At 38.3% G+C, this 18,527-nt stretch overlaps 2 protein-coding genes, 1 long non-coding RNA gene and 1 pseudogene across 3 annotated transcripts; 3 read left to right on the plus strand and 1 right to left on the minus strand.

The window, feature by feature from the left end:
• Positions 1–321: 321 nt before the first annotated feature.
• On the minus strand, positions 322–1,244 carry LOC148927468 (uncharacterized). The gene is made up of 2 exons (XR_016137671.1): positions 1,179–1,244; positions 322–1,060 (listed from the first exon to the last, which is right to left on the minus strand). It is a non-coding gene; the product is annotated as an uncharacterized LOC148927468 (long non-coding RNA).
• Positions 1,245–6,062: 4,818 nt separating this feature from the next.
• Positions 6,063–6,511, plus strand: LOC148927469 (uncharacterized). Its single transcript, XM_089070131.1, has 2 exons — positions 6,063–6,378; positions 6,492–6,511. Exons 1-2 carry the CDS (start codon positions 6,096–6,098, stop codon positions 6,509–6,511), a joined length of 303 nt encoding a protein of 100 aa, XP_088926257.1. The 5' UTR covers positions 6,063–6,095.
• Positions 6,512–12,348: 5,837 nt separating this feature from the next.
• LOC148927470 (uncharacterized) lies at positions 12,349–14,078 on the plus strand (annotated as a pseudogene).
• Positions 14,079–15,716: 1,638 nt separating this feature from the next.
• LOC148927471 (peptidyl-prolyl cis-trans isomerase CYP22) lies at positions 15,717–18,517 on the plus strand. Its single transcript, XM_089070219.1, has 7 exons — positions 15,717–15,955; positions 16,223–16,246; positions 16,630–16,717; positions 17,179–17,271; positions 17,717–17,749; positions 18,044–18,100; positions 18,315–18,517. Exons 1-7 carry the CDS (start codon positions 15,798–15,800, stop codon positions 18,423–18,425), a joined length of 564 nt encoding a protein of 187 aa, XP_088926345.1. The 5' UTR covers positions 15,717–15,797; the 3' UTR covers positions 18,426–18,517.
• The last annotated feature ends 10 nt before the right edge of the window (positions 18,518–18,527 follow it).

The following is an 18,527-nucleotide window of genomic DNA, read 5'->3' on the forward strand; positions in this document are numbered from 1 at the left end:
GAGAAAATATAATTTTATAATTGATGTAAGAAGGAACTTTTTCCAAAAGAGGGAATGTGACATCTTTTGTGGGACAAACTAAAAAGGAAAGTGTGACATCTTTTGTGGGACGGAGGAAGTACATCTATTTTTTTCATGATACGGCAGATGATGAAAATGCAAAATCCAGGGACTAACTATATAGTTTATTCTATATTTTTTTTAATTATAAATGAACGAATATTTAAAAGTCACGTTAAATTTTAATAGTAGTAGTAGTAGTTTTTCATTTGTTCATTTTGGGGAGGAGATACAAAATAACCAATCACTAATTACCAAATATACTAAGGGTTTGTTTGGTAGGTCATAAAAAGTGGTACAATCCCATAAAAAGTCATGAAAGGTGCATTTTTTTCATCTTCTCGGGCATTTGGTAGCGGGAGAGATTCATCCCACAACCCGGCAAAATAATTTTGGATCTCCTACAAATCCAGAAACTAATCGGCGATATTAACATAACACTATCGGAGGAATTTAGTGGTATAACCTTTTCTCCACTTCGCCGACTTCGGGTTCGAACGATTTATGCCCAATTTGCCCCCGTATTTTTCGAATTAAAGGCAGCGTAATCCCTACCCTTCACAAGATGCGTATTCGCGGAGGAGGATCTGATATCCGTTTATACTAGATAAGCCACTGCATGAAGCTTGAATGGAACCCGCAATTTGATGTTTTTTGGCTGTTAACAAATGGTTAATAGCCGATTGTTTCCGATCCACTCAAATTGAATAAATTAATAGCCGATTGTTTCCGATTGGTCAAGTCCACGAACCAGTGAGCCTGGTTGGGTAAAGCTACTCGACAGAAGATGGGAAGGATGACGCCGTACACAGAGACCCATGAAGGGGGTAATGGTTGCGGTGTGCAAATAAAAAACACCACTTCATCATACACGTTGGAAAAAAAAATGCAATTTGACATTATGCGATGAATGGTAGTGCATACCATTCGTGTTCGGTTCATGTGGCTGTGGAATGTGGTCACAAATGGTGGTGGCAACGCAGGCCACTCTTCGAACACACTGCAATAATCAAACGCAAATGAGGAAACATACATCTGATCCTCAGAAACAGAGAGCTGAAGCATAAAATTATCATGGGAAAGGTTTCTCAGTTCAGAAAGTTGCGGACTCCTCCTACCATTGGTCATCGGATTGTAGTTGATTTCTAGGGAAAGTGGGAAGAAAGATCAGAGGTGTGTTGCCGAAGAAAATGTGTGAATTCAGCTCTGCATAACAACACCTATTTATACTTGATGATGGGGCACATACACTACAACCATGGCAAGTGGGTGGGAGTAAATGGAAGTAGAAATTAGTCTATATCATCTTAATGGAAGCATAGTTATGATGGAGTGAAGCGAGGTGATTCTCTAATGCCAATGACACAAAAAATATCGACTATTAAATAAGCCCGCAGAATATCTTTACCTATATCTTCGTGATTGGGTTGAAGCCGCAAATGGATCCCACATGGAGTAATGCGAGTTAAAGAGTGTTGTTGATTCGAGGATCACAAAAGTCTTCGAGCAATTAATCAGATTATGATTGTGTTATATATCATAACAATGCACCATACCCATTAGGTACATATTTGTATTTGTTATAGTCGACTGTAGTTACGTGACTACCCCTAAAGTAGTCAAACCTCCTAAATCATCAAAAACACAAACAATAACAAAAACAAAATCCTATCGCCATCACTACTAATATTTCTCACACTAATCCGCTCCTTCACTAATCCATCTCCCCAACAAAAACCATCAGCTTATTCCTTTACACCTAGTATTGTTATTAAATGCAATGCAGTTGAGGTCCCCACTGTTAGAGTTTAGTATACTGGAAAAGCATCTTTCGTATGCTTGTATATGTAATAACTCTTCTATCCATTTTTACCATTTAATGAGAAAGAATATTTTGTTACAATGTGTTTTGCTTATGGGTTACTTATGTATTTATGAGATGTTGAAATATGTTTTCTATTTAAATACATAGTTTAAGCAAAATGAGTCTAAGTCTTCTGCACAGTAGACGAGTTGTGAGCGGCGTTCACAGTAGGTAACTTGTCGATTCTTGCAGTAAGAAAAGTGTTTCACAACCTAGATAGACTTTGACTACCTATCGTGAAAGGTTGCGACGTCAGTCCGAAAATTTTCTTACCTAAGGAAATGAACGACGTCGGTGTGGTATAGCACTGAAAGGATCAAACAGTGAGATAAGTCTTTCTTGGCTATTTACTGAAAGACGAGGTCTCGGTGATTGTCATTTCTTAATCATTGTTGACATAACATTGAGCATACGATATTAATTGAAAACGACTTTGACTTATCAAATGGTGAGGGTATTTCGTTGCCCAAGAATCCTGATAGATTGGGTAGTGATCATTAATGTCTAAGTGGTGCTAGTATTGTTATTGCAATGAATCGTGTGCTGGGAGAGGCCAGTCTGATAATATCCTCAAGAGGTGTTTAGAAAAAGGTTTTATTATTCAGAAAACTGGCCAGTTGGAATTTATTCCATGAATAATAAATAATGTTTCTAAACTAGACCACTCTTGGAAAAAGAAATTAATTAATAAAAGTCAGATAGCAGACTTGATATTAATTAATGGATATTTATATCTTTAACACGAGAAATGATTTAATTAAAGAGGAAGTCCCGGAATACTCGTAATTTCGGTTTGGACGGGCAGTCAATATTATATCTATAGTGGATGATAATAATATTTAAGTTTGGGCTTGAATTAAATTAGTTTTAATTTAATTAGTGAAAGCCTGAATTGTGGCCCAATCCAATCCTCCATAGATCCCTGGTCTGGCCCAAAATAATTAACTTAATATAAAAGGGAGAAGAAGAGAAGACAGAATTAATTCTACCGATATTTTTAGTTCTCTGCAATCTGTGAGAGAAATATCGATTTCTAGGGTTCTTCTTCCTTAGAGATTTCTGTCTCCAATTCTTCTTCGGCTTTTGAGGATTTGACAAGCTTTGCCCACACAAAGGTCAATTCCAAGTTAAAGGGAACAGATCAGAAGATCCGTGGTAGATATCGATTGAAGAAGGAGTTCGAATTCAATTGCTTGAATTCATACGGTAAATCGTTCTATTTAATTGCATATATATTCAGTATGATCTTGATTATATGCTTATGAACATGTTTCTAGTTTACAATCAGATAAAAGCATGTTTAGATGTAAATCTTTCAATCAAACTAAATAGATTTCCGCTGCAAAACCAACAATTGGTATCAGAGCCTGTTTTTAGGCTCTGGTTGTTTGATTTACTACGTGCTTTGATTATATGAATAGCATGTTTATAGTTTTCGATGCATGTTTTAGTGTTCAATTTTTTTTTTATTTGTTGAATCTAGAACTTTCGAAAACAGTTCTTGATATGTGCGTGTTTATTTGTTGCATTCAATTTTAATCGCAACAATTTTTGATATATGCATCAAAACGTGCCTATCAAGTTAAAGGGGTTGCTGGCCGTTCAAGGCTGAGAGCAGCCCCATGTCACGACTAGATTAAGTGGGAGCTGTCGGTTGGAAGCCGAGGACAGCTCCGGATCACTCGCGATTAGTCGACGAGAAGGCGAGATCGATGGTTGCCGTAGAGCGTTGCTGGCTGAACTTCAGGCCGAGAGCAACGTCGGAAATTTCGGTAATCTGAAACTGACCGGCGATCAGTTTCGAGGCAACTGCTGGACGTGTTTTACACGACCGAGAGCGGTGCTACATCGGCGAGAATGACTCCCAGAAAATCTGCTACTTCGTGGTGGATTGGGGACGTCAAGTTTTCTCTGCTGAATCGCCGGAGTAGAAAGCTAGGGTTACTGCTGGCTGTTCCGGTCAGTGGGAGTAACGAGCTGCTCTTCCTCGACGTTATGTCGTGCAAAGAAATGTGCTGCTGGCCACGACGTCGTGACCGAGAGCAGCGCCGATTTTCTTTGAAATCATTGAAACTGATTTAGTTTCGTGCTGCGTGAATTGTGGAAAGAGTCTTCTACAAATTTTGAATCTGATTACGTGGCTTGTGATGGTTTTGAATATGTGACTCCTTATTATATCATTATTTGATTAATATGTTTTCATGCATATTGTTACGAAACCGTGTCTCATGTGAACTAATGCATGCTTTGTTAATTTAGTATGCGTGCACTATGTTTTGGGACTGATCCTTTTTTTTAGGAACCAACTACGTGATCTATGAGATATGTCTGTGCATAATATACTTGAGAACTCCATGTCTTGTAGCAGTAGGAAATTAGTTTTGGTTTTTTTAGTTAGCATTGATTATATATTGTAATCGTTCAAATGCTATGTAACTAAAATCAAAATTAATTTTTACATGAAATATCATTAAATTAATTTATTATGATTTAATATAGGTTTGAACTTTAATCTATATCTTGGGGATTTTGATAGATGGTATTTATCTATCTAGATATATCCTAGATAGATTAGATTTAGTTGTTCAAATAAATCCTATTAAATCTAGGATTCCATTTTTATGGAATAAATAAATTGGAATTTAATGTAGATTATTTCTATAATATATACTTATCATGATATAGTTAGGTTTGAATTATAATCCTTATCTATAAGATATTGATAAGTTTTATTTATCTAGAATATATCTTAAGATGATTTGGATAAGTATTTTTCAACTAAATCCTATTATATCTAGATTTCCTAAACCTAATGGAAAAAGATAAGTATTATAATTAATATTATTATTATTATTATTATTTAATAATAATCGATTAATATTAATTAAATAAAATATTTGATTAATTATTTATAATTAATTAATTATTAATTATTCAAATTATTTAATTATCTTAGTTTAATTTCATGGATTTAATAGAACTATCTATTAATTTGAAATTAATATAAGTGAACTTTCTGCCTAATTCACTTAAGTGATAATTAAAAGAAAAACCATATCTTAAAATAACTAAGCGATAATTACGATCTCTGTCGTATATGGTCTCCAAAGAATTGGTCTATGTATGAAGCAGTTTCCAATATTAACGCGACTCACCTTAGTGGGAGCCTTAATCCTAAGAAACAGCAAGTTCATTGGTTAGACTTCTCAAAATTAAGTTCAATTTTATCTAGACGTGATTTCCAATATTATCGCGACCCACCATAGTGGGAGCTTTAATCCTAAGAAATTGCAAAGTTCAGAAGATTGAATTGACTTGTGAGATAACTGCAGAATTTTGTTTGTGGCGTGCGACCTTCCTTAGAAGGAGTATCAATACGGAAATGAAATTCTTGGTGTGAATATTCAATGGTACAAGCTTAGGCAACGTTTGGCGGTCATGCCACCTTAGTGGTCTCTGGACTATTCGTCGATGTTGTGACCAGAATTTTGTTAAATATGAATTTTTTACCTGACCTCCCTAGAGGCGTACTTAATTCTATTTGACTGTTGTGAGAATCTAAACGGTTTTAATGGTTTTTACACTTTAGAATCTTACATAGTTTGTAACAATAAGCTATTCTTTTTCTCAGCTAAATCCAAACAAGATGTCGTTCAATCCTCTTTCCGCTATTCTTAAAGAACACAAACTCGTAGGTCATAACTATATTGCATGGAAACAAAACTTGGATATCGTTCTCACTGCCGAAGAGTACAAATATGTGCTCACTACTGAATGTCCACCCGTACCTGCTGCAAATGCTTCTGCAGCAGTGAAAGAAACATACAGGAAGTGGTGTAAAGGCAATGAGATGGCGAAGTGCTACATGTTGGCTTCTATGTCAACAGTACTTCAACATCAGCACCAAGGCATGAACATTGCTACTGAGATTATGAACAATCTTAATAACCTTTTTGGTACTCAGAATCGAGCGGCTAAGTCTTTAGCCTTTCGGAGCATCATGACTAAGGTTATGAAGGAGGGCACACCTGTGAGGGACCATGTCCTCGAGATGATGAGCCACCTCAATCAAATTGAGGTTTTGGGAGGGACCATTGACCCCGAGTCCCAAGTAACTATAATCCTTCAGAGTTTGCCAGCTAGCTATCAGCAGTTCAAGCTCAATTTCGAGATGAACAAGAGGGCTTACACCCTAGCTGAACTGTTGACTGAATTGCAGTCAGCGGAGGATCTTATGGTCCAGACAAAGGCTGCTATGATGAGTTCTAGGCCGTCTTCCTCAGGCTCTAAGCCAGGTAAGGGGAAGAAGAAAGCCCAGAATGTTGTAGCACCTAAGATAGCTAAGGGCAAAAAGAAACGGGTGAACACGAACAAGAAGCAAAGCGGCAAGTGCTTCAAATGCGGCGAAAAGGGGCATTGGAAGCCGGATTGTCCTAAAAAGGGCAATGGCTCAGGTATGCACCAAGCTTTCGTTGTAGAATCATGTTTAGCAGTTGTATCTACTCAGCAATGGGTGGTTGATACTGGAGCTACTGATCATGTTTGCTTTGATCCTGATATTATGCAGGTAACAAGGCAGTTGAATGAAGCAGAGATCGAAATCCAGCTGGGCAATGCTACGAGAGTGGCAGCTGTTGCAGTGGGAGACGTTTATTTACGTTTTTCTAGTGATAGAATTTTAGTGTTAAACAATGTTTTGTTGATACCTTCGTTTAGAAGAAATTTAATTTCAGTTTCTAAACTTGTTTCTGATGGATATTCGATTTCATTTGATGATTCATGTATTATCAAGAAATGTGGTTCTTATATCTGTCGTAGTATCATGGAAAACAACCTCTACACTATAATGTCTACACAGTATATGCAACATAAAACTGAATCTAACTCAACATCGAAAATTTCTCGAAAAAGAAAAGCTCCTTCTGTTTCAATGAACGACACGTACTTATGGCACCTTAGACTTGGTCATGCTAACCCTACTAGGATTCAAGCGTTGATAGACCAAGGTCTACTTAAGGATCTAGAAATAGAACCTTATACAACTTGTGAATCATGTTTGGAAGGCAAGATGACTAAGAGACCATTTAAGGTCAAGGGTAATAGGGCCAAGGAAGTACTTGAGCTCGTTCATTCTGATGTGTGTGGACCAATGACTACTCAAGCTAGAGGCGGCTTTCAGTATTTCATCACCTTCATTGATGACTACTCGAAAGTTGGATATGTCTATTTGATGCGTCACAAGTCAGAATCTTTTGAAAAGTTCAAAGAATTCAGGGCACTTGTGGAGACGCGACATGGTAAGACAATCAAGTCTCTACGGTCTGACCGTGGAGGTGAGTACCTCAGTAGTGAGTTCTTGGACTATTTATCAGAGGCGGGAATTGAATCCCAATTGACTGCGCCTGGTACACCCCAGCAGAACGGCGTAGCTGAACGAAGGAATAGAACCCTCTTAGAAATGGTTCGATCGATGATGAGTTATGCTAAGTTACCTATTTCGTTCTGGGGACACGCGTTGCTCACAGCAAGCTATACCTTGAACAACTTACCATCCAAATCAGTACCTACAACACCACATGAGTTGTGGACTGGACGAAAATCTAGTCTAAGACATCTCAGAGTGTGGGGTTGTCCAGCACACGTGTTGGAGAAAGATGCAACAAAGTTGGAGTCTCGTACTGAGGTATGTTTGTTTGTAGGGTATCCCAGTGGAACGAAAGGCTATGAATTCTATAGTCTACGAGATAAGAAGGTATTTGTTAGCACAAATGCTAAGTTCTTAGAAGAAGACTATGTGATGAATCATAAGCCCAGTAGTGAAGTAGCTCTTGAGGAACTAAGAGATACTTCAGTTTCCACAAGCAAAGATCCAATAACACAAGTACAATCTATACCTGAGATATCAACTTCTGTACCACAAATTGTAGAGCCTCGTCGTAGTGGGAGGGTTCCTCGTGAACCAGAAAGATACATTGGTTTGGGTGAGTCATCTGACTTAGACCCGGACAGCAATGTATTAGACCCATGGAACTTCAAAGAGGCGATGGCAGATTCAGATAGTCATTCCTGGAAAGAAGGAATGGATTCTGAACTACAATCAATGATAGACAAAGACGTTTATGATTTGTTAGTCCTACCTGAAGGTTGTACTGCCATTGGGAGCAAATGGATTTACAAACGTAAACGAGGACCTGACGGACGAGTTAAAGTCTTCAAAGCAAGACTAGTAGCTAAGGGTTATACCCAGAGAGAAGGTATCGATTACGATGAGACCTTTTCGCCAGTAGCTATGCTCAAGTCAATCCGAATTCTTTTGTCTATCGCAGCCTACATGGATTGGGAAGTATGGCAGATGGACGTCAAGACAGCTTTCCTAAATGGAAGTCTTGAGGAGACCATCTACATGGAACAACCCGAGGGATATGTAGTCAAGGGCAAAGAACACATGGTGTGGAAGCTTAAGAAGCCATTTATGGCCTCAAGCAAGCATCTCGATCATGGAACATGTGTTTCGACCAAACTGTGAAGTCTTTTGGCTTTGAGCAGTGCCCGTATGAGAGCTGTGTGTACAAGAAAGTTGAAGGTAAGAATGTAGTGTTTATGGTACTCTACGTAGATGGCATACTGTTGATTGAAAACAGTAAGAAAATGTTGTCAGACGTGAGAGATTGGCTATCAAGTCAATTTGAGATGAAAGATATGGGAGAAGCTGGACACATCCTAGGCATTAAAGTTCTAAGGAACCGCCAGAAAAGGATGTTGTGCCTATCTCAAGAATCTTACATTGATACGATAGTTAAGCGTTTTAGCATGCAAGATTCCAAGAAAGGTTTTCTACCTTTTAGCCATGGAATCACTCTGTCTTAGGATATGTGTCCCAAAACACCTATTGAGATAGAAGCTATGAGACGGATCCCTTATGCATCAGCAGTTGGGAGTCTCATGTATGCTATGTTATGCACAAGGCCCGATATTTGCTTTGCCGTTGGCATGGTAGCAAGGTATCAGTCTAACCCTGGTCAAGGACACTGGATTGCGGTAAAGAAAATACTCAAGTATCTGAGAAGAACTAAGGAGTATTCTCTAGTTTACCAGGCATCCGAGATGTATCCTTTAGGTTACACTGATTCGGACTTTCAATCTGATCGGTATTCGAGGAAATCAACCTCTGGATATGTGTTTACTTTAGGAGGTGGAGCCGTAATTTGGAAGAGTGTGAAGCAGAAATGCATCGCGGACTCTACCATGGAAGCTGAATATGTGGCAGCATCAGAAGCCGCAAAGGAAGCAGTATGGTTCAGAAACTTTCTTATTGATTTGAATGCGATTCCGAGTATGCCCAAGAGCATCACTGTTTATTGTGACAACTCTGGTGCTGTGGCAAACTCAAGGGAACCACGTGCCCACAAGGCAAGCAAACACATAGAGAGGAAATATCACATCATTCGTGATATAGTGCGGAGAGGAGACATTGAAGTGGTCAAGATCGCATCAGAAAACAACATGGCAGATCCATTCACAAAGGCACTTCCAGCCAGGACGTTTGAACGTCATGTGAAAGGATTAGGTGTTCGATTGACCTAGACCCGCTTTCAGTATAAGTGGGAGGATTTTGCAGTTTTGGTATACTCGAAAGCTGTTTTTGAGTATAAGTGGGAGATTGTTAGAGTTTAGTATACTGGAAAAGCATCTTTCGTATGCTTGTATATGTAATAACTATTCTATCCATTTTTACCATTTAATGAGAAAGAATATTTTGTTACAATGTGTTTTGCTTATGGGTTACTTATGTATTTATGAGATGTTGAAATATGTTTTCTATTTAAATACATAGTTTAAGCAAAATGAGTCTAAGTCTTCTGCACAGTAGACGAGTTGTGAGCGGCGTTCACAGTAGGTAACTTGTCGGTTCTTGCAGTAAGAAAAGTGTTTCACAACCTAGATAGACTTTGACTACCTATCGTGAAAGGTTGCGACGTCAGTCCGAAAATTTTCTTACCTAAGGAAATGAACGACGTCGGTGTGGTATAGCACTGAAAGGATCAAACAGTGAGATAAGTCTTTCTTGGCTATTTACTGGAAGACGAGGTCTCGGTGATTGTCATTTCTTAATCATTGTTGACATAACATTGAGCATACGATATTAATTGAAAACGACTTTGACTTATCAAATGGTGAGGGTATTTCGTTGCCCAAGAATCCTGATAGATTGGGTAGTGATCATTAATGTCTAAGTGGTGCTAGTATTGTTATTGCAATGAATCGTGTGCTGGGAGAGGCCAGTCTGATAATATCCTCAAGAGGTGTTTAGAAAAAGGTTTTATTATTCAGAAAACTGGCCAGTTGGAATTTATTCCATGAATAATAAATAATGTTTCTAAACTAGACCACTCTTGGAAAAAGAAATTAATTAATAAAAGTCAGATAGCAGACTTGATATTAATTAATGGATATTTATATCTTTAACACGAGAAATGATTTAATTAAAGAGGAAGTCCCGGAATACTCGTAATTTCGGTTTGGACGGGCAGTCAATATTATATCTATAGTGGATGATAATAATATTTAAGTTTGGGCTTGAATTAAATTAGTTTTAATTTAATTAGTGAAAGCCTGAATTGTGGCCCAATCCAATCCTCCATAGATCCCTGGTCTGGCCCAAAATAATTAACTTAATATAAAAGGGAGAAGAAGAGAAGACAGAATTAATTCTACCGATATTTTTAGTTCTCTGCAATCTGTGAGAGAAATATCGATTTCTAGGGTTCTTCTTCCTTAGAGATTTCTGTCTCCAATTCTTCTCCGGCTTTTGAGGATTTGACAAGCTTTGCCCACACAAAGGTCAATTCCAAGTTAAAGGGAACAGATCAGAAGATCCGTGGTAGATATCGATTGAAGAAGGAGTTCGAATTCAATTGCTTGAATTCATACGGTAAATCGTTCTATTTAATTGCATATATATTCAGTATGATCTTGATTATATGCTTATGAACATGTTTCTAGTTTACAATCAGATAAAAGCATGTTTAGATGTAAATCTTTTAATCAAACTAAATAGATTTCCGCTGCAAAACCAACAAACCCCAATCTGCATGTTCCAAAGCATGCAGGAACAGGTAAGGAATCAACATGGGGGTGCAAATCGAATTTTAGGCATCACATTTAAGACAACACCCAAAAGTATGGAATAAACCTCACAACAACCATAGTCCGATTCCAAAATAGCTACGTACATAACCATATACTAGCATTCAATAAACCCAACTACTCCGTCAACCAAATTGGAAAGTTGGCAGATGGATATAATATTACACAAAACATTTAATACCAAACCCTAAAGCATGCACAAGGGGCTATATACCCACACATATCTTGCGTCCTAAAACAAGAACTTCATAATTCAAAAGCACTGCTTCTCCTCCAAGATATGGAGGATGTAGTCGTACTTGTCGGTGATTGAGAAACCGGAAAATAGGTCCAAACATTTCGGCTCCTTCACGAGAATGTCTAGCGCCATGAATCTGTACTTTTGTGGTAGGTGAGGGATATCGTCAAGCATCTTGCTGATATGTTGTCAAATAGCGGCTATGGCGGGGATATGACGCTAAAGCATATCAGTTTTTTATGAAAATGCCATCGCCACAACGATACATGGCATTTTTCTATGGCGGCCGCCATGCCTGCCACGGTCGTGGCGCCATGGCGTAACCATATCCCGCCATGGCGGTATTTTAGGCCAATTTTGACTTTTTTTGTGCTAATTTGACTTTCTAATGGGACTTTTTACTTTTTAATTGAATTTTGCATAGGCCCAAAACTAAACCAGCCCACCCCAACAATTCTAACCCATTTAATATTTAATTAAAATGAAAAACTAAACCCTAATTCAACCAACGGCTACTCCTTCCACAATCTGCCGCCGCCTCCAGCAGCCCAGCACCCTACAGCCCCTCTTATTCACAATCTGCCTCCTAAACCCCATTCATCCTCACTCAGCCACCGCCCAGCCACTTGCCGCCGCCAACCCCGCGCCGCTACTGCCGCCGCTGCCTACAACAGCCTAGCACTTTCCAGCAACAGCAGGCCTCCAGCGACCAGCAATCAGCTCCTTCCGGCAAGGCATTTTTCTATTTTGTGGTTCTATTATATGCTTTACCCATTCTATAATGTATAAAAACTAAAAAAGTAATGATATCATCAGCTAGGTTGTGTGATAAACAAGAGCATGCCAACATTCTGGATTTTGTTTACTAATTATGTTTTATTGTTTTCTTTTATTTGCAAGAATGTCTCATGGAGAAGAAGCTTCAACAGCTGCCACTAGTGGAAAATTTTCAAATAGAACTGATCCGTGCTGAAAGTATTGTTCTTCCGTTGATGAAAAGTTGACTAATAAAGTCAAATGCAACTTTTGCAACAAAGAGATGAACGGGGGCATCACAAGAGCAAAAGAGCATCTGATGGGCAGGAAAGTAAAGGTTGCCGCATGTCCTAGTTGTCCGAAACAGGTGCGAGATGAGCTTTGGGATCACTTCCAATCCAAAAAAAATTTGGAAGCTCAGATTTTTCGAAGTATACAGAGTTTGTTTCTAGGTGGTACTGGTAGTACGAGTGTCAATGCAGATGAAGATGCAACAGTAGTGAGTGGGTCGATGGATGCGTTTATGAAAAGGTCTGCAGCTGCAAGTGCTGGAAAACTAAGCAAAGAGAATATGAGGTAACAGAATGTGAAAGAATCTCTTGATAAAAAAGCTGTAGCGCTAGTCCATCAGGATATTGCTCGGTTTTGGTATCAAGCAGGCTTGTCGTTCATCGCGATTCGGTTGCCATGCTTTGAAGTTATGGTTAAATCAATTGGAGAATTTGGCAAGCATTTGCCAGTTCCGAGCTATCACGATATCAGAGTTCCTCTTTTGCACAAAGAGATGGAACGTACTGAAGCATTATTGGAGAAAAAGAAGAAGGTATGGACGGAGGTTGGTTGCTCGATTATGTCGGATGGATGGTCTGATCAGGAAACAGAGGAGTATTAGTAACTTTTTAGTTAATTCTCCTAGTGGATCGGTATTTCTTAGATCTATTGATGCATCTGGCATTGTGAAGACAGAAGAAAAAATATTTGAGATGCTTGACTCTATGGTTGACGAAATTGGTTGATGGCAAAGAGAGAAAATCCCGGTGAGAAACTTTAAACTTAGTCCTTAAAAATTTTTGAATTCTATTTTCTAATTTGGTAACATATATGATTGTGTAGCTACTTGGTGGTCTATGTTTGGAAAAGACACTAGGCTTTTGCAAAAATTTGCAATCAAAATCTTAAGTTTGACATGTAGCGCTTCCGGTTGTGAGCGCAATTGGAGTGTCTTTGAGCAGGTTAGTACTTACTTTACTACTTAATGTACTTTTTTTTATAAAGATTACTTACTGTACTTATAGTGATTTAGTTTCTAATAATATTTATAAATAACAATTATGTGATTAATTATATTTATTTTGTAGATTCATACAAAAAAGAGAAATAGGCTCGAGCATAAGAGGATGCAAGATTTGGTTTATGTGAAATATAACCAAAAATTGCATGATAGGAACAAGCTTAGTGCAACCAATGGATTTGATCCTATTATTCTCGATGATATTGATGAGTGCAATGAGTGGCTAGTTGGGGAGTTGGATGATGGTGATATTGATGGTAGTAATCATTTGGTTCATGATGACGATGATACACTTGATTGAAACATGGTGTATAAGGCTTCAGGTGTTGGAGAGCCTAGGACATATACTAGGTCAAAGAAGAGGAAAGAATCTTCTACATCTAGTTCATGTTGTCTTAGAGTTTCTAAGAAAAAGGAACCTATCATACCTAGAAAAGGGAAAGGGAAAGGGAAAAAGCTTGAGCTTGTAGATGAAGAATTGGAAGAGGAAGAATTTGAGGATAGTGTAAGTGGAGATCAAGAGGATGAAGCAATGGAGGATGAAGATGAAATGGATGTCGATGATAGTGATAATGATGAACTAGAAGACTATGTTGAGCTTGATGATTGATGTCTATTGAGCTTATCATGGTTTTATGTTTTGTTGAACACTTGAACTAAAGACTTTAATTACTAGACTTTTATATAAATGCTTTCTATTTTATGCTTTATTACATATTTTTAGAGTTTTTAATGTTATATTTTTATTATTTTCTAATTTTTAAATTATATAAATATTGTTTTATATATTTAATTAATGACCGACATATCCCGCCATACCGATACGCCATATCCCTGTGGCATTTTTCGGGCGAACCGCCATGGACCGCCATACTGCTTTGACAACTTGCCCTGATCTCGACTCGCTTTGCACTCAAGTCGAAGTCGTGGCCGATGCGAGAGGGTAACGTCTGAAGGGGGTCACTCGTATCCTCATGTATCTTCGCCATCACATCCCACATTGACTCGAGCACATCCTCCGCCTTCTTCTTGTGGTAGTTCTTCTTATTAGAGGTTGGACTCTTCACGCTTTTGGGCCTCAAAGTTGAGGGCCTCATCAATCTGTTCGTCGGTGAAGAAATTGTCGACGGTGTAAGGAGCCATGTTTGGGTGTGACTCGTCGCCCACGGATGTGTCCTTCCCGTTCAGCAGCTCATCAGCCTGGGTCACATCCTGTGCCCGCACCCCGTGGCCTCGATCCTTCTCGAATATGGACTGCCAATCCTCATAGTAGGGCCACGACTTGTTGCGCATGCTTTTGGTGTTGCTGTCGGCCTAAGACACAAAACAGGACAACAATTATGATAACATTGATGAACGACACATGTGTACAATATTATATACAAAACCACCTTCACAATTTGTGTCCATTGGTCGTCGTTGCATTCAATCTTGTAGTCGTTGTTCGAGTTGAAGCCAACTCCGCTGCGATCAAGTATGGCAGAGAGTGCACCGTATTCACGCTTCCACAGAGTGATCTTCGAGTTTATATGTGGACTCACCTTTAATTATGTGTCGGGAATTTCGCGCTTCATGACCTGGTACGCCCTAGTGGCGTAACCATTGCGGAAGCCATTATCGGACTTCCATCCGCCGGCGACCAGATCATGGAGGGCGACCAACAAAGCCTGCTCCTCGCGTTTACTCCATGAACGACGCGTTCGATCACCCTTCACCTTGTCGTTGTGTCCACGAGTTGCAGCACCTGAAAAATAACAGTCATATAATCAAGCCAACCTAAACCGATCGAAATCGAGTAAAAGTAGATGGTTAAACAGAATCACTATACCCGACAGACTTCCCTCGTAGGTGAGCTTTCGCTTCCCCTTCGAAGCCATCCAAGCATAAGCAATTCGACGATGAGGTATAGAGTGAAGTAGCGATGGCAAAGGATATGCGGAAGCTGTGCTTATATGGTGGGAATGAGCGGGATATGGCGGCAAAATGGCTTCTGATCCGCGCCAACTGTGATAATCTGGTTTACAGAGAAGGGTGTTGGAGTAATCTCATCTCCAAAAGTAGGGATAATAATGTCTTCACAATAGTTGTTATTTTTTTTCATGCAAAGGTAAAGGGGCTACTAAATGATAGACTAACCAATATTAAGTATTACTAGTAATCAATATTGCTTAGTCTACCAAATGAGGGATTACCACGTATAACCTTATTTGTAGTATCTAGAAAAGGAATAATCTGTTCCTTAGGAAAAATCCATAATTTGAACCAAACATACCCTAAAATGAAATTAAACAAGAAATAATTACTCCTATTTTATATCCATTTGTTTACATTAATCCTACCAAGAATGACATTAATGGGTTTATTTATTAATCGGAAATATTCATATTCATAACACAGGCTGCTGCGGCGGTAAGCAGTAGAAGAAAGTGAACTCCGATTTCATGGCGGCGGGCGGAGGAGGAGTAGAGTGGCACCAGCGCCCGCCCAACCCTAAAAACCCAATCGTATTCTTCGACGTCACCATTGGCAACATCCCTGCCGGCCGCATCAAGATGGAGCTCTTCGCTGACATTGCCCCCAAAACCGCCGAAAATTTTCGGTTATTTTTAACCCTATCATCTCTACTACTACATTGATTTTGATCTTCTCAAATTTGTCAAATGTTGGATTTATTTCCAGTGTAAAACGACGGAGCCAATGGAATGTTAGAACGATTGCACTATAATTTACTTGGCGGAATTGGAATTTTGATTAAAATAGAACCTCGATTAGTTACCAAATACTTTCTGTATTCGTTGGTGTTCCATTTCAATCTTCTTTACTTTCTTCTCCTATTTAATTTGGTGTTTGCTTTTCTTATGTTTAGGCAATTCTGCACGGGCGAGTACAGGTTCGTAACTCTATTTTCGAGCTTTATATTATGACTCATTTATCATACAAAAATGATGTGCTAAGATTTGTAGCAAATCAAGAGCAATGGTAGATTTATCATCATAACTCTTCCCAAATGCAAAGTCTAGAAGAACAAAATGGTCCTTAAACAAGTGATAGTACATTTTCGAGAGCTACCTTTGCATTGAAAAAACTTTTGATCAGAATTAGAGAGGGTGAAATGCACTTTTTGACGAATTTCTTTACTCTTTTCTTCTGTGTATGGGACTGTTTTTTGTTAGACTTTTATATTTCTCTAATTTTTTCAAGACTTTTTGGTGCTAAGTTGACTGTTATTGTCATTTACATGTGGTCCTGTTACTTTGTTGGTTTGTTTTGCAGAAAAGCTGGATTACCTGTTGGTTATAAGGGATGTCAGTTCCATAGAGTAATCAAGGACTTCATGATCCAAGCTGGTGATTTTCTTAAGGTTGCTCTTTTTCTCTTCTCCTGTCCTGATTCATTTAATATGATGTTTAAGTAAGCCTTTGTATTTTAAAGTTATTAAAAAAAAAAAACTGTAACGTGTTACTATTCTGTCCACCATAAGTTTCGGACTGTTTTTTTTAAATCTTTGTTTTTGGTGGATACCCTTTCTGGAGCTCATGTGTAAGCTAGACAGGTAGTACTAGTCTAGTACTACTATCTAGGTTCAGCCTGCTCACATACCATACCTTAATCCAATTGATTAAACCACTTTGATCAACCGGAATGATTACATATTTTGTTATCAAATTCAAACACTTCTACCTTTGATGCCTTTTGTAAATAGATGAATACATGAATGATTCTTGAGACTTTGTATGTAGCATTATTAGAAGGGCTTGTACATGCACATGAAGTGCAATAGTGCATATGTATTGATCTAGTTTATTTACATTTTCTTGGCAGGGTGATGGCAGTGGCTGTGTATCCATTTATGGAAGTAAACTTGATGATGAAAATTTTATTGCAAAACACACTGGACCTGGGCTACTGTCAATGGTATGCTGCACTATATACTTTGTAAATTGCATTTTTTTTTATGGTTTAAAAAGTAGTGTTACATGTGCAAGGTAAAAAGTGTGCTTCTCGAAGGAACTTAAGTGTGACTTGACGATTCTTTCTACCACAAGTTTGTAAATTTTTTGCTTAACATGTAATTGATGAATAATTTGTTGATGCCTCTGAATCTGAGATGCCTTAAGATAAAGTATCAGTATTAATCCTTAATGCTTATTCTTAAGGGTACGATATTTGCTTCTTAGGGAGAGCTATGTTACAACCAATAAACTAGTCATTTTTTAGTTAATGACACACCCGTGCATCAAATAGTTTCTTATTGTTGTGACAATCAAATATTTTATCACTTGAATTTTCTATTGCTATATGATTTGTCTGCCATATTATATAACTATGATCTGAGTAGATGGTTCTGTTGTTTTGGCAGGCAAATAGTGGGCCAAATACTAATGGTTGTCAGGTAAACATCTTATTACAAATGTATATGTTTGGACAAACCACATCCAGTGATATTATGTTCTTATGCAATGATGCAAAGTTGAGCTTTAGGAATAATGTGGATGCATGAACTTTTTACTGATATTGAGTTATTTGTATAGCACTTAGCTGTCACATGTGTAAATCATAATCTTTTCATGTTGTCACGTTACATAAAAATGGTCCTTGCATAACAAGTGTAGTAATGTTCCCTAACCGTACAGTTTCATGCCTTCCACCTTCCACTTTCCAATTGTGTACTTTCTGATTGTGGCAGTTCTTCATCACCTGCGCGAAGTGTGATTGGCTCGACAACAAACACGTTGTCTTCGGGGTAAGTATACACGTGCTTGCCTTAATTTTTTCAGTTTATTGTTCACTACCAAAGGAAGTGTTTGCATAATAATTAAATGGGATATAGATCTCATAGTAGCTGTCTCATCATCGAACTAGTTATCTATTTTTTATGCCGTGCATGAGAATCATTATTGTAAGTCGTTGAATTATCAATCTCTGATTTCTCTGCTAAACCCCCGATTCTGATGCAGCGCGTGATTGGGGATGGTCTTTTGATTGCGAGGAAGATTGAGAACGTAGCCACCGGACCCAACAACCGGCCTAAACTTGCTTGTGTCATTGCGGAATGTGGAGAAATGTAGAGTTTGTGCTCATACACGTGTTGTTAATTGATTTGGTATATTTTGGGATTTATGATTTCTGCTGGTAAAGTACAGCCAACATTATTACTCCATTTAATCTCT

This window comes from Salvia hispanica, chromosome 4 (assembly GCF_029641045.1).
Source record: "Salvia hispanica isolate PSC_SH4W2 chromosome 4, Shi_PSC_v1, whole genome shotgun sequence".
Lineage (NCBI taxonomy): Eukaryota > Viridiplantae > Streptophyta > Magnoliopsida > Lamiales > Lamiaceae > Salvia > Salvia hispanica.